At 40.1% G+C, this 26,257-nt stretch overlaps 1 protein-coding gene across 2 annotated transcripts in view; it reads right to left on the bottom strand.

Annotated features, from left to right (window-relative positions):
* The window catches only part of PNPLA8 (patatin like phospholipase domain containing 8), a 52,727-nt gene extending 36,317 nt beyond the window's left edge, over positions 1 to 16,410 (bottom strand). For both annotated transcript variants that reach the window (XM_065883952.1, XM_065883953.1), the window contains exons 1-3: positions 15,349 to 16,410; positions 15,047 to 15,196; positions 3,677 to 3,828 (exon numbers count right to left, since the gene is read on the bottom strand). In XM_065883952.1, the coding sequence (XP_065740024.1) occupies positions 3,677 to 3,828; positions 15,047 to 15,196; positions 15,349 to 16,410 (1,364 nt within the window). The remainder of the gene's footprint in view (positions 1 to 3,676; positions 3,829 to 15,046; positions 15,197 to 15,348) is intronic.
* Between the last annotated feature and the right edge of the window lie 9,847 nt (positions 16,411 to 26,257).

Below are 26,257 nucleotides of genomic sequence, written 5' to 3'. Positions count from 1 at the left end.
AAAAACATATGATCATCTCAATAGATGCAGAAAAAGCTTTTGACAAAACTCAACACCCATTTATGATAAAAACCCTCCAGAAAGTAGGCATAGCGGGAACTTACCTCAACATAATAAAGACCATATATGACAAACCCACAGCCAACATCGTTCTCAATGGTGAAAAACTGAAACCATTTCCTCTAAGATCAGGAACAAGACAAGGTTGTCCACTCTCACCACTATTATTCAACATAGTTTTGCAAGTTTTAGACACAGCAATCAGGGAAGAAAAAGAAATAAAAGGAATACAAATTGGAAAAGAAGAAGTAAAGCTGTCACTGTTTGCAGATGACATGATACTATACATAGAGAATCCTAAAGATGCTACCAGAAAACTACTAGAGCTATTCAACAAATTGGGTAAAGTAGCAGGATACAAAATTAATGCAGAGAACTCTCTGGCATTCCTACACACTAATGATGAAAAATCTGACAGAAAGTAAGGAAACACTCCCATTTACCACTGCAACAAAAAGAATAAAATACCTGGGAATAAACCTACCTAAGGAGACAAAAGACCTGTATGCAGAAAACTATAAGACACTGATGAAAAAAATTAAAGATAATACCAACAGATGGAGAGATATACCATGTTCTTGGATTGGAAGAATCAACATTGTGAAAATGACTCTACTACCCAAGGCAATGTACAGATTCAATGCAATCCCTATCAACCTACCACTGGCATTTTCCACGGAACTAGAACAAAAAATTTCACAGTTTGTATGGAAACAAAAAAGACCCCAAAGAGCCAAAGCAATACTGAGAAAGAAAAACGGAGCTGGAGGAATCAGGCTCCTGGACTTCAGACTATACTACAAAGCTACAGTAATCATGACAGTATGGTACTCGCACAAAAACAGAAATATAGATCAATGGAACAGGATAGAAAGCCCAGAGATAAACCCACCATAAAAATATGGTCACTTTACGTTTGATAAAGGAGAAAAGAATACATAATGGAGAAAAGACAGCCTCTTCAATAAGTGGTGCTGGGAAAACTGGACAGCTACACGTAAAAGAATGAAATTAGAACACTCCCTAACACCATACACAAAAATAAACTCAAAATGGATTAACGACCTAAATGTAAGGCCAGACACTATCAAACTCTTAGAGGAAAACATAGAACACTCTATGACATAAATCACAGCAAGTTCCTTTTTGACCCACCTCCTAGAGAAATGGAAATAAAAACAAAAATAAACAAATGGGACCTAATGAAACTTAAAAGCTTTTGCACAGAAAAGGAAACCATAAACAAGATGAAAAGACAACCCTCAGTGTGGGAGAAAATACTTGCAAATGAAGCAACTGACAAAGGATTAAAATTTACAAGCAGCTCATGCAGCTCAATATCAAAATAACAAAAAACCCAATCCAAAGATGGGCAGAAGACCTAAACAGACATTTCTCCAAAGAAGATATACAGATTGCCAACAAACACATGAAAGGATGCTCAACATCACTAATCATTAGAGAAATGCAAATCCAACCTATAATGAGGTATCACCGCACACCAGTCAGAATGGCCATCATCAAAAACTCTACAAACAATAAATGCTGGAGAGGTTGTGGAGGAAAGGGAACCCTCTGGCACTGTTGGTGGGAATGTAAATAGATACAGCCACTATGGAGAACAGTATTGAGGTTCCTTGACAAACTATAAATAGAACTACCATATGACCCAGCAATCCCACTACTGGGCATATACCCTGAGAAAACCATAATTCAAAGAGTCATGTACCACAATGTTCATTACAGCACTATTTACAATAGCCAGGACATGGAAGCAACCTAAGGGCCCATCAACAGATGAATGGATAAAGAAGATGTGGCACATATGTACAATGGAATATTACTCAGCCATAAAAAGAAACGAAATTGAGTTATTTGTAGTGAGGTGGATGGACCTAGAGTCTGTCATACAGAATGAAATAAGTCAGAAAGAGAAAAACAAATACTGTATGCTAACACATATATATGGAATCTACAAAAAAAAAAAACGGTTCTGAAGAACGTAGGGGCAGGACGGGAATAAAAACGCAGCCGTAAATAATGGACTTGAGGACACAGGGAGGGGGGAAGCGTAAGCTGGGATGAAGTGAGAGAGTGGCATGGACATATATACACTACCACATGTAAAACAGACATCTAGTGGGAAGCAGCCGCATAGCACAGGGAGATCAGCTTGGTGCTTTGTGACCACCTAGATGGGTGGGATAGGGAGGGTGGCCGGGAGACACAAGAGGATGGAGATATGGGGATGCATGTATATGTATAGCTGGTTCACTGTTATACAGCAGACGCTAACACACCATTGTAAAGCAATTATACTCCAATAAAGGTGTTAAGAAAAAAAAAAAAAATCAAAGGAAATTCAGGTATATGTTCAAAATAAGTTCTTAGATTTATAAATTAGTAAATTAAGAAAAACGATATCATGTTTTATTTTAAAAATTTGACTTTATAGTGATATAAATACACTGAATCAGCTTAAAAAATTCCTACAACTGAACTAGATGTATATATTTTTTTGAAGTGTAATTGCCTATGACATTGTGTTAGTTTCATGTGTACAACATACGGATTCAACATTTGTATGCATTGCAAAATGATCAGTCCAATAAGCCTATTAACCATCTATCACTATAAATTGTAAAATTTTTTTCCTGTCATGACAACATTCAAGATTTACTTTTTTAAGCAACTTTCAAATTTGCAATACAATATTACTGACTATAGTCCCTATGCTGTACATTACATCTGCATAACTTACTTATTTTATAACTGGAAACTTGTACCTTTTGACCCCCTTCCCCATTCTGCCCACCCTCCAATCCCCCTTCCAACTGAAAACCACCAGTCTGTTCTCTGTATCTTTGAGTTTTGTCTTGTTTTGTTTGCTTTGTTTCTTAGATTCCACATATGAGTGAAATCATATGGTATCTGTCTTTCCCTGTCTGACTTACTTCACTTGGCACAGTAACCTCAAGTTCCACGCATGCTGTTGCAAATGGCAAGATTTCATTCTTTTTTATAGCTGAGTATTATTCCTGTGTGTGTAGTACCTATATGTGTGTGTGTGTATACTTAGCCCTCACATATTCTTTATCCATCACATATTTATCCATGCATCCATCAGTGGACACACATTGTTTCTATATCTCGGTTATTGTAAATAATGCTGCAATACACTAGAGGTACATATATCTTTTCAAATAGTTTTGTTTTCTCTGGATAAATACCCAGAAGTGAAATGGTTGGATAATATGGTAGTTCTATTTTTAATATTTAGAATCTACAGTTTTAAAAAATCATTTTTTCTAACAGACTCACAAACAGAACAGTCTTGCAGTTGCCAAGGGGGAGGGGGCTGGGGGAGGATGGAGTGGGAGGTTGGGGTTGGCAGATGTAAGCTATTATATATAAAATGGATAAACAACAAGATTCTACTGTATAGCACAGAGAACTATATTCAATATCTTTGATAAACCATAATGGAAAAGAATATATAAAAAAGAGTATGTGTATAACTGTATCACTTTGCTCTTCAACAGAAATTAACGCAACATTGCAAATCAAGTATACTTCGATAAAAAAAATTTTTTTTAAATCATTTTTCTAGCCTTACCTTGTTCCTCCACCATCAATTGTGAGAATCCGGATTCCTCTTCCTTTCACTGGATCCACGTAGCCAATTAAGGCCAAAATTTCTCTAACTGCAGCCTGAAGGGTTTCATCCTTAACTTGTCTCAATCGCAGTAAATATGGAATAATTTTTTCCTATATTGAGAGAAAAGATATTTTGTTGCTTTTGTCAAATCAAGAGTAAAGATGTAAGATTATTTTTAGCCAACACATACAGATCATCACAGGATAATATCTTTATGATCTCAGAACAGGCAAAGATTTCTTAAATAGGACACCAAGTGCTAACCATAAAGGAAAATATTTATAAACGGGACTATATTAAAATTAAGAATATCTACTCATCGGGACTTCCCTGGCAATCCAGTGGTTAAGACTCCACGCTTCCACTGCAGGGGGCATGGGTTCCATCACTAGTTAGGGAACCAAGATACTGCATGCTGTGCAATGCGGCCAGGAAAAAAAAAAAAAGAATATCAACTTGTCAAAAATGATTAGAAAGAGTGAAAAGGTAACCCACAGCCTGGGAGAATATATTTATCAGACATGTATATGTATATATTATATATATATATATAATATATACATGTTACAATACATATAAAAAGACTTACATCCATAATATATAAAGAAATTCAACAAATCAGTAAGAAAAAGCTGGTCAACCCAACAGAAAAACGAGCAAGACCTGGAATAGGCACTTCATGAGGGCAGTACACAAAAGGCCAGTAAACACTGGAAAGTTGCTGAACTGCATAGTTACCAGAGAAATACAAATGAAAGCCACAATTTAACATCACTAAACATCTAACAAGATGGCTAAAATAAAAAAATAATAATATAAAACATTGGAGAGGAAATAACACAACCAAGAGGCTCATACAGTTCTGGTGAAAGTATCAACTGGTATAAGCACTTTGTAAAAGCATTTGGCGGTATGCACGAAGGATGCGAATAGGCATACTCTATAACCAGGACTACCACTCCTTGGTATATATCCCAAAGACATGAAGACTTAGGTTTTCCAAAAGATACATTTGAGAAGCACTATTCCTAAATATTCCCAAACTGGAAACTATCCAAATGCCCATCAGTAGTAAAATGGATAAATACCTCGCACTATATTTGTACAACAGAACACATAACAATGAGAATGAATGTTCCTTAACTACACCCATCAATATAGAAGGTTCTCACAAACATCATGTTGAGTGGGGGGAAAAAATAAGACATAAAAGAGCACATGTTGTATCGTTCCATTTATATAACACACAGGAAGAGGTACAACTAACATACACTGCCAGAAAATTGGTCAACCTTTTTAAAGTTAATGACTGGAAGGGGGCATAAAGGGGTTTTTGGAGTGCTTTGGGTAACATTCTGTTTCCCAATTGGGTGGTTGTTATACAGATGTGTTCAATTTTTGAAAATTCATGGAGCTGTATACTTATAGTATGTATATTTTCTTTTCTTTCAAATTTTTATTTTGGCTGCGTTGGGTCTTTATTGCTGCGCGAGGGTTTTTCTCTGGTTGCAGCGAGCAGGGGCTACTTTTCATTGCGGTGCGCGGGCTTCTCATTGTTATGGCTTCTCTTGTTGCGGAGCGCGGACTTTAGGCGTGCAGGCTTCAGTAGTTGTGGCACGCGGGCTCAGTAGTTGTGGCACGTGGGCTCAGCAGTCATGGCTCGCGGGCTCTAGAGTGCAGGCTCAGTAGTTGTGGCACACGGGCTTAGTTGCTCCGCAGCATGTGGGATCTACCTGGACCAGGGCTCGAAACCATGTCCCCTGCATTGGCAGGCGATTCTTAACCACTGCGCCACCAGGGAAGCCCTATATTTTCTACATATAATGTTTTTTAAAAAATTTTAAAAGAAAAGAAACATGAATCAGCTTGAAGGGACTCCTACTAGTCAAAGTTAAGACAAATTCAGCATTTAGAAAAAAGGGAGGTGGGGAAAGATTAAAGAAACACAATTTATGAAAAACTATGAGGGCATAATGATAATAAAAAGAAAAAAAGAAGAAAAAATGCCAAAAATTCATCTCACCGTTGAGGCAGGTTTTAAAGCAACTCTTGAAGTTGGAGGTGTGGGAAGATGCAGAGTTTGCATCTCCCCACAACTAGAGCACCTGCCGGACACTGGTGGGGGAACCCAACGCCCAAGGAGATGGGAAGAACCCCGAAGCGAACAAGTAGGATGTGGAGGGACTGAGGCGGGAAGAGAAGTGGAGGCCAGACCAGGAACGGCACCCCTCAGGGGTGCATGAGAGGGGGGAGGGGTTCCCACGCCTGGAGGGACCCTTGGGGCCTTGGATCAGGGTGGAGCAAGCCCAGCGTTTCTCCTGCCCAAATGGCTGGGGAAGTCTGCCCTCAGAGGTCCTACACCCTCAGTGGTCCCCTCCGGGCCGGGTTGGCCCTGGGGGCACAGGAGGGAGTCCTGGACAGAACAGGAGAGGCAGGCAGGACGGGCCCTCCAGGACCAGAGGAGAGGGAAAGGAGCAGATGGTGTTTGCCCCATCCACTCGAGTCCAGGAAGCCTGCTGGGCTCCCAGGTGGGTCCTCCGCCCTCTGAGACCACAGGCGGGAGGCACACCTAAGCCCCTTCTGTTCTGTTGAGCTTAAGCTCCCCCTATGTCCCCCCACCCTGGGCCTTTTCCAGCCCTGTGGGTCTTAAACATAGGTCCCACACACCGCCCAAACCTCGCCCTTGCTTAGGCCCTGCTCTCCACAGCCAAGGCCTTTTCCACCTTTTTACCTCCTCCTTTTTTCTTTCATCTATAGTTTTATTTTTATATTTTTTCTAACATAGCTGTTAGTTTCCTAGTCTAATATTATTGTTTACTTTGTTATTGTTCACCACTTTTTTTTGCCACCCCGCGTGGCTTGCGGGATCCTGACTTACGAGCCGGCGGTCAGGGCGAAGCTCTTGTGGTGGGAGCTCTGAGTCTGAACCACTGCACTAAGAACCTCAGACCCCAGGGAATATTCATCTGAGTGAGGTCTCCAAGAGGTCCTCATCTCAGCACCAAGACACAGCTCTACCTTACAGCCTATAAACTCCAGTGCTGGAAGTCTCAGGCCAAACAACCAGTAAGACAGGAACACAATCCTACTCGTACAAAAAATGAAAAGAAAAAAACAAGATGGCAAAATCTATGTTACAGATGAAGAAGGTAAAAACCTACAAAACCAAATAAATGAAGAGGAAATAGGCAATCTACCTGAAAAAGAATTCAGATAATGATAGTAAAGATGATCCAGAATCTCAGAAATAGAATGGAGGCACAGACTGAGAAAATACAAGAAATGTTTAAGAAAGACCTAGCAGAACTAAAGAACAAACAAACAGAGATGAACAGCACAATAATTGAAATGAAAAATACACTAGAGGAAATCAATAACGGAGGCAGAAAAACGAATAAGTGAGCTGGAAGACAAAATGGTGGAAATAACTGTCAAGGAGCAGAATAAAGAAAAAAGAATGAAAAGAACTGAAGACAATCTCAGAGACCTCTGGGACAACACTAAATGCACCAACATTCGAATTATAGGGGTCCCAGAAGAACAACAGAAAAAGAAAGGGTCTGACACAATATTTAAAGAGATTATACTGGAAAACTTCCCTAACATGGGAAAGGAAATAGTCCAGGAAGCACAGAGGGTCCCATACAGGATAAACCCCAGGAGAAACACACCAAGACACATATTAATCAAACTAACAAAAATCAAATTCAAAGGAAAAATATTAAAAGCATCAAAGGAAAAACAAAAAACAACATACAAAGGAATCCCCATAAGGTTATCAGCTGATTTTTCACCAGAAACTCTGCAGGCCAGAAGAGAGTGTCAGGATATATTTAAAGTGATGAAGACGAAAAACCTATAACCAAGATTATTCTACCCAGCAAGGATCTCATTCAGATTCGACGGGGAAATCAAAAGCTTTTCAGACAAGCAAAAGCTAAGAGAATTTAGAATTCCATCAAACCAGCTTTACTACAAATGCTAAAGAAACTTCTCTAGTCAGGATACACAAGAGAAGAAAAAGACCCACAAAAACAAACCCCAAACAATTAAGAAAATGGTAATAGGAACATATATATCAATAATAACTTTGAATGTACACAGATTAAATTCCCCAACCAAAGACAAAGAGTGGCTAAATGGATAAAAAATCAAGACCCATATATATACTGTCTACAAGAGACCCACTTCAGACCTAGGGACACATACAGACTGAAAGTGAAGGGATGGAAAAAGACATTCCATGTAAATGTAAATCAAAAGAAAGCTGGAGTAGCGATACTTGTACCAGGTAAAACAGACTTTAAAATAAAGACTGTTACAAGAAATAAGGAAGGACACTACATAATGATCAAGAGATCAATCCAAGAAGATATAACAATTATAAATGTTCATTCACCCAACAGGGGAGCACCTCAATACATAAGGCAAATGATAACAACCATGAAAGGGAAAATTGACAGCAACACAATAATAGTAGGGGACTTCAACATCCCACTAACACCAATGGACAGATCATCCAAACAGAAAATAAGGAAACAGAGCTTTAAATCACACAATAGACCAGATAGATTTAATTGATATTTATAGAACATTCCACCCAGAAGTGGCAGAATACACTTTTTTCTCAAGTGCACACAGAACATTCTCCAGGATAGATTACATCTTGGGTCACAAATCAAGCCTTGGAAAATTTAAGAAAATTAAAATCATATCAAGCATCTTTTCTGACCACAATGCTATGAGACTGGAAATCAATTACAGGAAAAAAACTGTAAAAAACACAAATACATGGAGGCTAAACACTGCGATACTAAATAACTAAGAGATCACTGAAGAAATCAAAGAAGACATAAAAAAAAACATAGAAACAAATGATAACGAAAACACAACAACCCAAAACCTATGGGACGCAGCAAAACAGTTCTAAGAGGGAAGGTTATAGCAATGCAATCTCACCTCAAGAAACAAGAAAAATCTCAAATAAACAATCTAACCCTTCACCTAAAGCATGTAGAGAAAGAAGAACAAAGAAAACCCAAAGTCAGTAGAAGGAAAGAAATCATAAAGATCAGAGCAGAAATAAATGAAATAGAAATGAAGAAAACAATAGCAAAGATCAATAAAACGAAGAGCTGGTTCTTTGAGAAGATAAACAAAATTGATAACCCCTTAGCCAGACTCATCAAGAAAAAAAGGGAGAGGATGCAAATGAATAGAATTAGACATGAAAAAGGAGAAATCACAACTGACACCACAGAAATAAAAAGGATTATAAGAGAGTACTACAAACAACTATATGCCAATAAAATGGACAACCACGAAGAAATGGATAAATTCTTGGAAAGGTACAATTTTCCAAGACTGAATCAGGAAGAATTAGAAAATATTAACAGACCTGTCACAAGTAATGAAAATGTAATTAAAAATCTTCCAACAGGGACTTCCCTGGTAGCGCAGTGGTTAAGAATACGCCTGCCAATGCAGGGGACACAGGTTCGAGCCCTGGCCAGGGAAGATCCCACATGCCACAGAGCAACTAAGCCCGTGCGCCACAAATACTGAAGCCCGCTTGCCTAGAGCCCATGAGCCACAACTACTGAAGCCCGTGCCTAGAGCCTGTGCTCCACAACAAGAGAAGCCACTGCAACAAGGAGCCTGCACACTGCAAGAAAGAGTAGCCCCCACTCGCTGCAACCAGAGAAAGCCCGAGCACAGCAATGAAGACCCAACACAGCCAAAAATAAACAAATAGATTAATTAATTAAAAAAAGAAATCTTCCAACAAACAAAAGTCCGGGACTAGATGGCTTCACAGGCGAATTCTATAAAACATTTAGAGAAGAGCTAACACCCATACTTCTCAAACTCTTCCAAAACATTGCACAGGGAGGAATACTCCCAAATTCATTCGACAAAGCCACCAACACCCTGATACCAAAACCAGACAAAGATACTACAAAAGAAAGAAAATTATAGCCCAATATCACTTATGAACATAGATGCAAAAATCCTCAACAAAATACTAGCAAACAGAATCCAACAACATATTAAAAGGATAACACCTCATGATCAAGTGGATTTATCCCAGGGATGCAAGGGTTCTCCAATATACACAAATCAATCAACGTGATAGACCATATTAACAAATTAAGGAATAAAAACCATATGATCATCTCAATAGATGCAGAAAAAGCTTCTGACAAAATTCAACATCCATTTATGATAAAAACTCCCCAGGAAATGGGCACAGAAGGAACCTACCTGAACATAATAAAGGCCATATATAGCAAACCCACAGCAAAATCACACTCAATGGTGAAAAACTGAAACCATTTCCACTAAGATCAGGAATGAGACAAGAGTGTCCCCTCTCGCCACTCTTATTCAACATAGTTTTGGAAGTCCTAGCCATGGAAATCAGAGAAGACAAAGAAATAAAAGGAATACAAACTGGAAAAGGAGTAAAACTGTCACTGTTTGCAGATGACATGATACTATACCATAGAAAATCCTAAAGATGCCGTCAGAAAACTACTAGAACTAACCAATGAATTTGGTAAGGTTGCAGGATACAAAATTAATGCACAGAAATCTATGGCATTCCTATACACTAACAATGAAAAATCAGAAAGAGAAGTTAAGGAAACAATCCCATTTACCATTGCAACCAAAAGAATAAAATACCTAGGAATAAACATGAGGAGACAAAAGACTTGTACTCAGAAAAGTACAAAACACTGATGAAAGAAATTAAAGATGACATAAACAGATGGAGGACTATACCATGTTCTTGGATTGGAAGAATCAATATTGTGAAAATGACTATACTACCCAAAGCGATCTACAGATTCAATGCAATACCTATCAAACTTCCAATGGCATTCTTCACATAATTAAAACAAAAAATTTTACAATTCGTATGGAAACACAAAAGATCCCGATTAACCAAAGCAATCTTGAGAAAGAAAAACAGAGCTGGAAGAATCAGGCTCCCTGACTTCAAACTATACTACAAAGCTACAGTAATCAAGAGAGTATGGTACTGGCACAAAAAGAGAAATATAGATCAATGGTACAGGATAGAAAGCACAGAGATAAACCCATGCACCTATGGTCACCTAATTTACGACAAAGGAGGCAAGAACATATGATGGAGAAAAGACAGCCTCTTCAATATGTGGTGCTGGGAAAACTGAACAGCTACATGTAAACAAATGAAATTAGAACACTCCCTAACACCATACACAAAAATAAACTCCAATTGGATTAAAGACGTAAGACCAGATGCTATAAAACCCTTAGAGGAGGGGCTTCCCTAGTGGCGCAGTGGTTGAGAATCTGCCTGCCGATGCAGGGGACGCGGGTTCGAGCCCTGGTCTGGGAAGATCCCACATGCCACGGAGAAACTGGGCCCGTGAGCCACAACTACTGAGCCTGCACGTCTGGAGCTTGTGCTCTACAACAAAAGAGGTCGCAACAGTGAGGCCCGTGCACCGCAATGAAGAGTGGCACCTGTTCGCCGCAGCTGGAGAAAGCCCTCGCACAAAAATGAAGACCCGGCACAGCCAAAAATAAATAAATAAAATTTAAAAAACAAAACAAACAAACAAAAAAACCTTAGAGGAAAACACAGGAAGAACACTCTTTGACATAAACCACAGCAAGATCTTTTTTTGACTCACCTCCTAGAGTAATGGAAATAAAAACAAAAGTAAACAGATGGGACCTAATTAAACTTCAAAGCTTTTGCACAGCAAAGGAAACCATAAACAAGACAAAAAGACAACCCTGAGAATGGAACAATATATTTGCAAATGAAACAATAGACAAGGGATTAATCTCCAAAATATACAAACAGTTCATGGAGCTCAATATCAAAAAAACAAACAATTAACTTAAAAAATGGGTGGAATGGGCTTCCCTGGTGGCGCAGTGGTTGAGAGTCCGCCTGCTGATGCAGGGGACACGGGTTCGTGCCCCGGTCTGGGAGGATCCCACATGCCGCGGAGCAGCCGGGCCCATGAGCCATGGCCGCTAAGCCTGTGCGCCCGGAGCCTGTGCTCCGCAACGGGAGAGGCCACAACAGTGGGAGGTCCGCGTACTGCAAAAAAAAAAAAAAAAAAAAAAAAAAGGGTGGAAGACCTAAATAGACATTTCACCAAAGAAGACATACAGGTGGCCAAGAGGCACATGAAAAGATGCTCAACATCACTAATTATTAGAGAAATGCAAATCAAAACTACAATGAGGTATCACGTCGCACCAGTCAGAATAGCCATTATCAAAAAATCTAGAAACAATAAGTGCTGGAAAGGGTGTGGTGCACTGCTGGTGGGAATGTAAATTGATACAACCACTATGGAGAACAGTATGGAGGTTCCTTAAAAAACTAAAAACAGAACTACCATATAACCCAGCAATCCCACCACTGGGCACATACCCAGAGAAAACCATAATTCAGAAAGAGTCATGTATCACAATGTTCACTGCAGCTCTATTTACAATAGCCAGGACATGGAACCAACCTAAATGCCCATCGACAGATGAATGGATAAAGATGTGGCACATATATACAATGGAATGTTACTCAGCCATAAAAAGAAACGAAATTGAGGTATTTGTAGAGAGGTGGATGGACCTAGAGTTTGTTATACAGAGTGAAGTAAGTCAGAAAGAGAAAAATCAGGTATGTCAACATATATATATGGAATCTTAAAAAAAAAAAAATAAGGCACTGATGAACCTAGTGGCAGGGCAAGAATAAAGACACAGACATAGAGAATGGACATGAGGACACGGGGAGGGGAGGGAGAAGCTGGGGTGAAGTGAGAGTAGCATCGACATATATACACTACCAAATGTAAAACAGATAGCTAGTGGGAAGAGGCAGCATAGCACAGGAAGATCAGCTCAGTGCTCTGCGATGACCTAGAGGGGTGGGATAGGGAGGGTGGCAGTGAGGCTCAAGAGGGAGGGGATATGGGGATATATGTATGCATGTGGCTGATTCACTTTGTTATACAACAGAAACTAACACAGTATTGTGAAGCAATTATATTCCAATAAAGATTTTTTAAAAAAAGCAACTCTTTACTTTGAAAACTGGTGACTAAGTAGAAAGAAATTAAGCATTTCTTTTGCTTTTCCTGCAACATTGATCTTTGAGAGTAACCAAATAGCTTTAGTTGGTGAAGTAAGCTCTAGTTTTACAGGAGAATGTCAATTATAATGCAGAAGGAATGAGAGAATTAGAAATGTATCATTCTGCAACCCTAATGAAAAGACTAGCTCTAGAAACAATTAGGTTAATGGTTGATGGTTAATGGTTCTAGCCTAACTGTCCAATGCAAAGATCAGACTAATGAAAAGATCTCCCTAATCCAGTGGTCAACCTTAGCATTACTAACTGCTGTTCAACCAATTATACGTGTTCTGACACAAGGCAATATGAGGTGCATGTCATCTACAATGTGCCCTAACAAGAAAATGCTGAACTCAATCAGGTCTTTATATTTAAATTCCAATGTGCAGGAAACAAAAAGGAGAGAGGAATACATCAACTATACCAACGAGGAGTAAGCCAGGTAAATCCAGAAGGTGAGCCATTCTATAGGAAAACACATATCACATTTCTCCTTGGTACTGATGGGTCCCTAGATTTGGGATCAGTTTTATAAAATAAGACTTCTCAAAGTTCCTATTAGCAAAACTAGTCATAACAGACTAAATTGAAAACTACCCAGAAATCCAACAACACTACAATGAAAAAATAAGCTGTGATACATTCACACCACGAAAGACAAAAGCAACAAGAATAAATTATCTACAACTACCCACAACAATGTAAAAGATTCCTACCAGCATGTTGAGTGAAAGAAGCCAATCATAAGAGTTTACATAATGTACAAAAACAGGTAAAACTGATTTGTGATTATTTTGGGGGAGATTGTGACTGAAAGGGGGCCCAAGGGAGGCTTCTGAAGTGCTGAAGAAGAAATTCTGTTCTTCATCTGGGTGCTGGTTACATGGATATATGTGAAAACTCACTGAACTCGACACTTAAAACTGCATGTGTATTACACTTCAATAAAACGTTTTTTAAAAGTTCTTTAAAGTATGCAATTCCGGGCTTCCCTGGTGGCGCGGTGGTCGAGAGTCCGCCTGCCAATGCAGGGGACACGGGTTTGTGCCCCGGTCCGGGAGGATCCCACATGCCGCGGAGCGGCTGGGTCCGTAAGCCATGGCTGCTGAGCCTGCGCGTCCGGGGCCTGTGCTCAGCAATGGGAGAGGCCACAGCAGTGAGAGGCCCGCATACCGCAGAAAAAAAAAAAAGTATGCAATTCCATCTTAGAGCTCTACTTTCAGTGTATCACCGACATGTTAAATGACCTAAAAGCACATCTATATTTGGAAATTTTATCTTTTAAGTAAGAGATTACATATATATGAAAGATAATCCCAAATTCTATGAACATGAAATCGTAAAGTTTAGCTATTATAATGTATGTATTATACAATATAAAACTACAGAGGGTAAATAATTTAAAAACATAACTTTTCAGCAAGATGGTTATCAAAACGTTGAATAAATACGAACTAAGTTAACTTATAATTTTCTGGGTGGCAGGTTTAAAAGTAAGCACTAACGGATCTCTAACGAAACGTTAACATTGTCTATTCATTATATGATATTTCCAAATTGTTCATTATGTATTACAAATAACCTTGTAAAGGGGTAAAGAGACTCAGCCACATCATTCACATTTTATATTATTTCTCTGAAAATGGTCTATTTAAATGGGTCTAAATTATCTTCACTGTTTTATACTCGAAAACATTGAGGCAAAGAAAAGCTAATTGTTTTAGTAATAGGATCACAAGTTCAATTATCGATAAGATCATGAAAATTTTTAGACTTTCAAGTACAGAAAGATCATGAAATAAAAATTAGCAATGGTTTTACTTATGAATTACGACTCCTGTCTTAAGAGTAGTTACACAGCATAAATACCTACACTGCGTTTAAGAAAACCTTGGCAGCTAAGAGGCAATTCAACTAATATACTGAGATTTATCCTCTATTTTCAAATGTTTAATCTTAAAGTATAGGTATGAGTACTAAGCATAACATATCACAGAATTAAAGGGAGCATTTAGCATAATGCATATCATAGGGCAATTACTAAATATATAACACATCACATGTATGATAAAACCACAAAAATATTTAAATAGAAAAATGAAACGTGTTGCCTTCTCCACTTTAGAAGGTTTATTAGTATTTTTATTCCAAGATAAAACCAGATTAAAGGTAATCAGAACTACCTTGACAGCCACTCCTTTTCCTTCAGGAAATTCCAGAAGATGGAACGTCAGTTCTTCAACTCTATTAATGCAGAGCCTTGGGTCAGTTGTTCTTCTTAACGCTTGAACTAATGCCCGGGTTCTGTTATCAGTACTCACTCTGGCAATAATCTACAAAGACATGTTAAAATATGTATGATTTGAGTATGCAAGTGCTCCAGTGATTCCAACAGATGATTAAAGTTTCTTAGGTCCCATTAGGAAACGAAACTTAGAAATCTGACAAAAATTAAAACTTAAAACCACACTGAATAACGACTTGCCTTTTCTCGCTGAAGAGATAACCGCCTTTTCTCCTCTGCATTTTTGTCTTTGCTGATGGCCTGCTCAGCTTTCATTGCCTCTTCCTGCTCTTCTAACTGACTCTTTGAATCATACTTTAGTTTGGGGACAAGTCCACCAATATAACCACCTACTAAAGCTTGTACACCTTCAGTGGGACGAGAAAGAAAGTTAGCAATACTTTGTTTAGTAGAAATGGGAAGAACCTCAGGCGTCCCACTGGGACTTGCAGCATCGTCCTCAGAATCTAAAGAAGCTTCTGAGCCCAGCTTCTTATCAGTCAGGACGCCAGGATCTGGAGAACTGGGTTTCTCGTCTTCAGTCTTTTTAAGCTCAAGTTCTGATTTGTCCTGGAAATGTTTATTTTCCTTTTGTTCAGACATTTTTTCCTCACGCTTGAAGTATGAATTAATATGACTTGATATAAAGTAGAATGATCCTCCAAATTTCGTGGTTAGATTATTCGTGTAATGAAAAAGGCTTTGCTTACCTATATCTTCTTTCTCCATAACGTGACTTTCCTTTGCTGCAAAAGAACCCTTTTCTGCTAATTTGTTGCTGTATTTTTTCAGAAATTTGATGGTTTGTTTAACGTTTTTCTGTTTTAACCAGCCACTATCTGACAATTTTCTTAATATTCGAGAACTTGGCTTAAGTTGAGCTAAACGAGAGATCATTTCATTCTGCTTGCCAAAAACAGCCTTCGAAACAGAGTTCAAAGTATTTTTAATACGGGACATACGAAGGCTCGCTTTTGTAAGTCCCTTGGGAGCAGAAGTGCTAAGTTTCAAAATTCCAAAATGTAAACCATGGTTGCTTGGAGAGTAACAGTGCTTACTGCAAGAATGAGCTTCACTTTTGGTCCATTTACATCTTATTTTGCTTGTATGAAAACCTCTCTGTAGACTGCTGTGGCTTATCCTCCAGTAATGTTTAGGCGAGCACAAGAAAGGCAGCTGCTTGCTCCTCTGCTTCCCACAAAGACTTCTCGTATTACTAAGGAGGTAAATATAATATAGACCTACAGTCAAATTAACAGACATAACTTAAAAATCATTTATTTTCTATACGTTATGACTTTCACTTCATTCCTGAATGCTTCATTTAAGAAATGCCGTAATTCATGGTCTTACCTGAAATGCAAGAAAAAAAAAATTAGGATTCAAGGTAAATTACTACTTGAACTAAACTCAGCAACTTGTCTCAAAAGAAGATAGGATAATATATTTTCATTATGGCAAAATAGATTTCACTTTAAGCAAACAGAAAATCAGTCATCTTTTATTACGGAAGTCAGTGAAAAAATAGTGAGTAGTAGGATGTTTCATGAAAACTAATTTAGAGAAGCTACCCAATAGATAAGGTTTCCGACAGCACAAAACTGAACATGCAATTGTGAAGTAAAATTCATATTTATGGCAAGACAAGAAAACTTTAAACAGAAAGATTCGTCTCTGCCCTTTGGCCTCCCCTCTCCCCACACTGTGCATGGTGCATCTGTATCATGACTTGACCAGAACTCCCCATCAGCAGGAATACCTGCTCAGTCATAAACAGCAACATTCTCCTAGCATCACGAAGACAGAGCATTCCTTCTTGATCTTGTAAAGGGTCACATGATCCACCACGATGGCACTTAAATCTGGATTACGTAAACTGTACATCATTTAACGTACAGCCTTCTGTCTCAAAAAACTTAAACTGTGTCTTGACTTCTAACTGGCAGAACAGTTCTCAGAGCTTTCTGAGATGCTCTTCCCAAGTTATAATCCTCAAATTTGGCTCAAATAAAATTTTCCAATTCTTTCTTAGATCTACTGATTACTTTTTCGTTGACACAATTCAGATATTATGCTGCTTTTCTTCCTTCCTATGCTATTTAAAGTGTTGACAGTTTATGTGACACTAGACTGTAAGTTCTTTGAAGACAAGAGTCAAGTCTTACACTCCTACTCATTGCAGACCGTTTGTAGAATATTTAATCTGAAACTGAGTCCCCCTAAAACCCAGGTCCTCTGCTGAGTTTATGATTAACCTCTCTATCCAAAATGTTATTTTCCTTTCCAACAGCTGTTCCACTCAAGACTGAGGCATATCAAAGAAAAGCGGGGCTGAAACTGAGCAGGACCCTCCCAGGCACAAATGCCTTTGTGTCCCCAGGTTCTTGTTTGTAGGAAAAAGGCTTTCAGCCTCCTAGACCTTCCCTGAGTTCCAAAGGGCAGATTCAAACAGTTACTAATTAGAGGAATGAGGTGATGCAGAAAGAAACAACAGTGCAGAGATGGGGCAGGGTCCTGGTTCCTCCTGGGGGGATGTACAGAACAATCTGGTACATATCTGAGTTCTTCTACAGGAACTCAGGCCCCCACCCAGGTGGAGGATGGTAACTTCAGGCTGAGCACACGCACTAGGACCCCAGACTGGTTGGAACCAGAAGACTGATGGTTGAGATTCCTGGAACACCACCCTGTTACCTCAACCAATCAGAGGAGGGGCACACACCCTGCAGACCTCCCCACAAATTTTGCCTATAAAAACTATTTCCCGAAACCCATCAGAGTTCAGGTCTTCTGAGCAGGAGCCACCCGTTCTCCTTGCATGACCCCTGCAATAAACCTTTCTCCCACTCCAAACGGGGACATTTCAGTTTGTTTGGCCTCACTGTATGTTGGGCACGCGTTCGATGACAACTCTACACCGGACACAGTGCTAGATGCTAAGACCACAAGCAGAATACCAAGAAACTTTCAGACTAGAGCTCGAGATAGCCTTGTAAGGAAGATTTCGCTGTCTAGTACAAAGTGCTTATTTAATCAAAGAAGTCAGACTAGAATAAGCTGTGTGCCACTTCTAACAGACAAGGCGGTCATAACCACAACATAAATGCTGTTTAAAACAGATATTTTGTTCTTTCAATTGGTAAAATATAAATGATTGCTAATATCCAGTACTGATAATACCTGGGGAAATGGGACACAGAGGGCTACCTGACAGTGTCTAATGAAATATCTGACAGTATCTAATGAAATTTTAAATGCTATCTATCAAAATTTTAAAGGCACATATTCTTTGATTAGCAATTCCACTATTAAGAATCTATCCTACAGAAATAACTGCATAGGAGTAAAGGTATATACACACATTCCCTGCCACACTGCTTGAAATAACAAAACACTGAAAAACAACTCTAAGTTTCTTCTAGCAAGGGATGGTTAAATAAATTATGGTACATACATACAATAAATTGAGTTACAATGTAATGTTACACAGCAGTTAAGGAGAATAGATGACCTGCCTATATATCCTTCATATACAGTACAGTGCGAAAGGCAAGCTGCGATATCATATATACGATACACATGAGGATACAAAGACGTAAACACGAAGATATTATGTAATAGAAGAAAACAAAAACCTATATATGCAGTTTAAATCTGTGGCTACACACACACACACACACACACACACACACACAGATTCTGAAAGTGTAAGTACCTATTTATTAATTCCTATGAACTGAGGTGGAATCAAAAGAGAATGAGAAGGGCTTTTACTTTTGGACAGACTCAATTACTTACAAAGAGCAGGTACCCAGGTAAGTCGAAAAAAGAAGCTGAAAACTGAGCAAAAAAGGAATTCATTACATTGTAAAAGATAAGAGGGGAAGGAGAGAATTCTAGATAATGGGAAAAACAAACACAAGGAAACACAAAAAAAAGCATTTAAGAAAATATACACAATATAAGCAAAAATTGCAAGTAGTTGTTTTCATTCCAGGACCTGGAGAGAATGATGAGCGAGAGGTATATGGGGATACTGCAAAGACAGGGTGGACCAGGTTACGAAGGATCTGATAATCTTGCCAAGGAGATTAAAGATCGAACTGTCAATGAAGTATGATAAGCAAAGGAATGACATTAGATCTGCTTCCAGCAGATCGCTGACAGATGGAGTAACGGAACACGACAGAAACCAAGAACCCATTGTGACTCTTCAGAACGTGACAGTCCAAACTAAAATCTGTCTAAATGGCAATGTAAGCATATTATTTTAAAACACCCAATTTTATAGAGGGAAGGAGAGAAAAGAAGCATACTATCTGCTTTCCTGGCTCTTCTGAACCCCTCAGGACTTGCAGTCAATGTAATAAGCCGAATTAATAAGCCTCACAATCCCCAAGACAGAAACAACATGATAAAATACAACTAAAGTACTCGTGGATAAAAAGCCATACTCAAAACCAATAATGGACTCCTACAACTCAACAACAAAAAAATCAAATAACTCAATTAAAAAGTGGGTAAAAGATCTGAACAGACATTTCTCCAAAGATGACATACAGTGAACAAGCCTACGTAAAGATGAATAACATCACTGATCATCAGAGAAATACAAATCAAAACCAAGTGAGGTATCACCTCACACTCATCAGGATGGCTAGGATAAAAAACAAAACAAAGCAAAACAAAACAGAAAATACCTGAGAAATAAATTCTGTTGTTTAAGCCCCAAAAAGAAAACAAATCACCAGAAAATAGCAAGTGATGGCAAAGATGTGGAGAAGCTGGAACTCCTGAGCACTGGTACTGGGAGTGTAAAACGGTGTGGCTGCTATGGAAAACAGTATAGCAGTTCCTCAAAATATTACAACTAGAACTACCATATGATCCAGCAATCCTATTTCTAGATATATATTCAAAGGAATTGAAAGCAAGGCCTCAAAAAGATATTTCTACACCTCTGTTCATAGCAACACTATTCATAATAGCAGAGGTGGGAACAACCCAAATGTCCACGGACAGTTAAATAAACAAAACATGGTATATGCACACAATGGAATATTATGCAGCCTTAAAAAGGAAGGACATCCCGTCACATGCTACAACATGCATGAACCTTGAGGACATGAGCTTAAGTGAAATAAGGCAGACACAAAAGGACCAGTACTGTGTGATTCCACTTACATGAGGTACCTAGAGCAGTCAAATTCAGAGACAGAGAGTAGAATAATGGTTACAGGGGGCTGGAGGAAGGGGTCAGAGGGGAGGTGTTGTTTAATGGTAGGGTTTCAGTTCTGCAGACTGAAAAAGTGCTGGAGATTCGTTTTTACAACATGAATGCACTGAATGCCACTGAACTATACACTTCAAAATGGTTAAGGTGGTAAATTTTATGATATATTTTTTACCACAATAAAGTTAACAAAACAAAACAAAACAAAACCAACAGTGGGAAATCCACAGTTGAAGAGGAACCACATGCCTGGATCTGCAGTCACATTACCTTTATGGTGCAGAAACTAAGCAAATGAAAACTAGTCAGAGCTAGTGAACTGCATGGGGCCTCTGCTAGTCCACTGAAACTACCATGGAAGGATACTTCCAAAGCTCACGGCAAGAGACTCCCACACTCAGCAACCACCACTGAAGATTAACTCACAGTCAAAGAAGAATCACTTCAAGGGAGTACCAACAAGTATACCTAACAGGAAAACGTGTAACCAAGATTAGAAATAATAGAAAAAAATTCAGTAGGTTTAAAACATTCAATGATAGAGGGGACAAAAATAAGGAAACAAAAAAAAGAGAACTGTACAGAGTGTACAGGAAGAGCAAATTTTAGAAATGAAAACTCCAGCTACATACTAGTTACTAGACACTCCTGTAATATAATGATAAAGAAAGGTTAAAAATAAAGGAATAGGGGAAAATATATACCAGGTCTATATTACCAAAAGAAAGCAAAAAGCCCTTTAAGGCAAATTTAAGGCAAAAGCATGAAGTAAGATTAAAAAGGGATACTATTTCATAGTAAAAGGAATAATCCACTTACTTATTAAACCTCAGGTAGTCTCCTAGGTCTTGGAGAAAAAGACAACTTATTAATAAACAAATAACTAATATAATGTATAGCAACAGGTCGAGAAGTGCCATGAAGAAAAATAAAGCTGGGGGTTGGGGAGAAAGGGCACAGAAAGTGCTATTTTAGTTGATGTGGTCAGGAGAAGAATTGAGTTGACATGTTACTGGAGACCTGAATGAAGCGGTACCCAAATTATTAAAAGTTTCTGGGTAAAAAGCATTCAAGGAAGAGGAAGAAGCAACCGAGGCTTTGGAGACAGGAATAAGCTTTGTCTATTCAGGAATAGCAAGAATAAGGTAGTTAAAGGAAAGTAAGAAGTGGGAAAGGTGGTAGACATGGGCCTAAGGCTCAAGCAGAGGACAGAGCTACATAGCTTAGAGGTAAGGGATCTGCAATGTTTCTTTCCATTAAGAGATAATCCTCATGACCAATTATGAATACACCTATCGACTTGGCATTGAAATACAGCATACAAAGCAAATTTGAAAAAGGGAACAATTAAAGGAAAACAAGATGATCTCATGATCATACTATTTTAATACACCTGTCTAGAAACTACAGTTGTCAAGTAAAAATTACTCAACAGAGAGAGCTGTCAACAAAATCAACAAGCTGAATTTAACTGCTCCCAAATCACAACACTAGTAAATGCAGACAAAGGTTTGGAGAGCAACTTCAGCTGGGACGAAAGTTAGATTGCAAACAGATAAAGAAGGTAAACTGGGAAGTGCCATCTCAACTGAGAAAAGAGCAGGGAGGACCAGACTCCCTATTTATAGGGTAGTACAAATACAATGGAGATATAAATAGAAGAGTGAGGCTTAGACCCCCCCACTAGAGAACGGAATGACGTTTTAACTAGAAGAAATAAGGGAACTTCGAGGTGGAGGCTCCACTGACGATGGAAAGAATGAATGTACGGAGGACTTCGCCGAGTTATTGCAATAATGCAGACATGAAGTGACAAGGGTTTGAATTAAGGTAAAGGTACTATAATGGAAATGAGGGTTACTTTGAGCCACACTTTGAAAGTGGGGTAAACAACAAAACACAGGACTTGGTGACAGGAAAGAATGGGGTAAGGAGAGGGAGGTGTCATGACAACTTAAGTGTTTTTAAACCGAGAAACAGCAAGAGTGCTATTTGTGAATACGAGATAACTGGGAAGGGGGCCAATTTAATAAAAATCTCTTGGACTTACAGGATGCAGTTAACAGTGGGATATTCAAATGGAGATGTACTATAGGAACACAGGCTGTGGAATCATGTTTGGAGTGACAAACATGTCACTGCTAAAACCGTAAGACTGAATTTACCGAAGAAGGGTGTACAGTAACACTTCTCGAGAATGTGGGGATCCCAGAACTTGATAAAAGCTCCTCTTCTTTGAAAAATGCTTATTTGCACATATACACTATATTTTCCAAGACATTTCAGGATATTCATGGAACTACTAAAATACTCCTTGGGTTTCAAATTTTAACACTCTGGTGTAGAGAGAACAAGGGTAGAGCCTTGACTGCCATTCAAAGTTAGGAAGAGGTAGTCTTCCAAGAAAACAAAAAAAGCACAGGACAAAAGATATCCCGAAAAATTCAGGGCAATGGCACTTCTAAAAAGCAAGGATAATGAGTAAAGTAAAATATAAGACATGGGAAAGAAAGGTTAGAACTAAGACACGATAGGAAGATGTTGGGCTAAGAGTTCTATGACCTTTACACAAATTAATGTTTCACAAGCAAGACAGTATGTACCCTTTGGCCCAAATCCTCTGTCATTATTGCTAAGCAAAAAAACAACTCAAGGTACACTGAAGCAAGTAAATATACAAGCTAGTGAAAGTGATCTTTTTAGCCAACATCACTTGTTAAAAGGACAATGCTTTCAAGGTTTTAATTTAGATCTGATACAGAAAAATGAGCAACCCTGAGAAAACGTTTAATAAAAATCCCCAAATAAGAGCACGTTCTTATGTTCAAAGTACAACTAATTTGCACAAGCCATTTAACACAATAACTGCAATGGGTTTGAAACACCTGCCTCATGAGCAGCATTAAACTCTCGGTTCACAGTGTGATATTTTTTTTTAAACTCCCGGATTTCAAAATTATTAATATTTCACTGTCTTAACAGCAGTTTCTCGATACACTAAAACCTACTTTTGTCATTTTTGAAAGCTCAAGAATTGGGACTGTAGATTGGGATGCAGTCCAACTGGGATGTTACTGGAACTAAAAACTTCACTTTAAATAGGATAATGTGATAGTTCCTCATGCCACTTCCAAGTCTTTCCTAGGTGTCACCACTTTCATTGAAAGTTATTGTATTGGGCGTAGAAACCAGGTTCCTCCCGGCATGATGGCAGACACGACAGCGGGGGAAGCACTCCGACACACTGATCCACACCCTTCAAAAAGCACGCACCTCAATCCCCCTGAAGCAACAGCAGCCAAGGGCAGAATTCAACGTGGGTAGGGTTACAAAGAAACTGCTGATAATTAAAAACAAGGAGCAGCCGACAAACCAGATGCGCCGACAGTGGAGAATGATGTAGAATAGGGACATCGCTTTAACAGGTTCCCGCGAACTGCTGGAGAACCTACTACCCAGGGGAAGCCAGGCCGACTCGGAACCTAGGCTGGGAGGCTTGGGGGTTGGGACAGGCAGCGCGGGGCGGGACCAGAGAAACCGAAACAGTCTGCGCGTCTGGACCAGCAAAGCCCACGGGGTCCGAGGAGGCGGAAAGCGTCGTGCACCCATCAGGCCCGGGGCCCGAGGGCTCCTTCCGGTGCCCGGCCGCCTCCGGAGCCTGGATCCGGGGACGTCCTCGGGGCCGGGCGTCTCCCCGCTCTCTCGCCCTGGAAGCACCCTCCGGGGAGAGATAAGACCTGGAATCCCAGACGAGTGCCCGGGCGACCCGGCTGCCCTCTCCCGTAGCCTACCGTTCCGCCGGCCCCCCACGGGCAACTTACCGGGATGCAGGCCGCAACTTAGGCGGCAGTGGCGACGCACCTCTTCCCGGCACAGGCGTCCCCTCGGCCGGCCAGCTGCCATCAGCTGAGCTTCCAGCACAAACAGCGGCGCGACAGCCGGGACGCCACCCTCCCCCAACTCCGTCCTTCCCCGACGGAAGTGACGCACGGCGGCCCCAGTGTACCCGCCCACCGGCGAGGAGCTCCTCAGCCTCGCTGGAACCTCGGCCCACCCATCAGTCGCCGCTCCGCCCCCTTCCCAGACATGCGCAGTAGAGGGCCGGAAACGTGCGTGCGTGCACGCGCCTGCGGACACCCGGAGAGGCGCCGCCTGGCGGCCGGCCGAGGGCGTTTGTTTTGCTCTGGGTTTGCGGGGCTCCGTCCGACGGTCGGCTGAGCTAAACCTCCATCTCTGCGTCCCTGAAGATGCTGTCCACGCTCTATCCGATCCTCGAAGAGGGGACTGCGTCACCAGCCGCTTGTAGGGTGGTGAGCGGCCTGGACCGCGGTCCCTACCACTCTGCTGTCACCATTCCTGGGCTTGGCCACTTGGACTAAAAATCAGTGGAAACTGCTTTCACATATGTTATAGTATTGTAAGTTAGCCTGTGAAGTCCCTCTACCGCACCGCCCCCCCCCAGGTCCCACACTTAACACAGTTTTTGAATCCCCACATTTTATTACTACCAAGTCTGCAAACGACCTACAGCTCATAAGGCAAATGCAGCCCACCGCCTGATTTTGTACGCCTGTAAGCCAAGAATGGTTTTTACATTTTCAATGATTTAAAAAAAAAAGTCTGTTTTGGGACACATGACAATGACATGAAATTCAAATTTCAGTGTCCTTAAAAAAAAGATTTTTTTACAGCATAGCCATGCCCATTCCTTTATCAAGAAGCTTGCATGCTACAACAGCAAATTTGGATGGTTACAATAGCTTCCTTTAAATAAGTTGAGGTTAGAAACAGAAAAGTAGTCTTTACTAGACCTCAACCTCAAAGTGTTCCCAAGACTGTTAGTCTCTCTTTCCTCTAGGCTTGCCGGGTCTCACAGGAGTGTTGCTGCTTTAGCCCCCTGTAAGATGATTGTAAAGTGTTTAAGGAAGGAATTGTATGAGCTGCCACATAGTGGGTGTTAGACTGCCACTTTTTTTTTTTCCTTTTTTTTAATTGAGGGGAGGAAGCCAGCTTGCTAGGTTCTTGGGGCATAAATGGCTGGACTGTGTACATCATAATGCCTGATAAACCCCTGCAGTGCAAGATCTACGCTAGTTGGAAGGTGTATGCACAAACTAAACTTTAGAAGCATATGGAAGTAACTAGTTCCAGAGAGATTTTCCCCATTGTTAAAGAAAAAATTGTATTTGTTAAAACGATAAGGAAGACTTTACTCAAGGCTTTTACAATGGGGGAGAGAGATTGGGCTCAACTGCAAATACAACAAAGGCAGCTGGAGATGTGTAGCCCAGGAGCAGAGTGAGAGGGGCCAGTGTATGGAAAATTACTAAGAGGGGACACCAAGGGCAGGGGTGATTCTTGCTAAACCATTTTCCCAGGATTCCTGCTAAAAACTGATTACTGTGATTAGACACTGAGGGTGATCAGATATCAGGGGTGGGAAATTCTCTCTAAACTGACTCAGCAGGATTTTTGCTAAAACTGGACTTGGCAGACCAAAGACAGGGCCCGGGCAGGAAGCCTTGACAGAAGAGGGCTCAGAAAAACCAAATTAAACTTCTACCAATGAGAAAGTCTTTGTCACCCTCCAACCATCCATCCCCTGCCCTTGTTTTCCTTTATTCCCTAAGTTAGTCAGACTTTATCAAATATCCAGATTTTCCACCCTTGCCAGAAATTTGTTTAAAACTCTCAAGTTCTTCTCCTTTGCTCTTCCCTCCCCGCCGTGTCCACCCATATACCTTTAACCCCCAGACCTTTAACCGCCCTGAAGTCTGACGATCTTACTTGCAGAATCTCCCGAATCTTTCCTTTGCTCCACGTGGTCGTTTCCACTGCCTTAGTTTAAATCTTGTCTAAGATGGTTTTCCAGCCTGT

Source organism: Phocoena phocoena, chromosome 9 (genome assembly GCF_963924675.1).
Source record: "Phocoena phocoena chromosome 9, mPhoPho1.1, whole genome shotgun sequence".
NCBI lineage: Eukaryota > Metazoa > Chordata > Mammalia > Artiodactyla > Phocoenidae > Phocoena > Phocoena phocoena.
The sequence above is the reverse complement of the archived record's forward strand: the minus strand, read 5'-3'. Positions and strand labels throughout refer to the sequence as shown.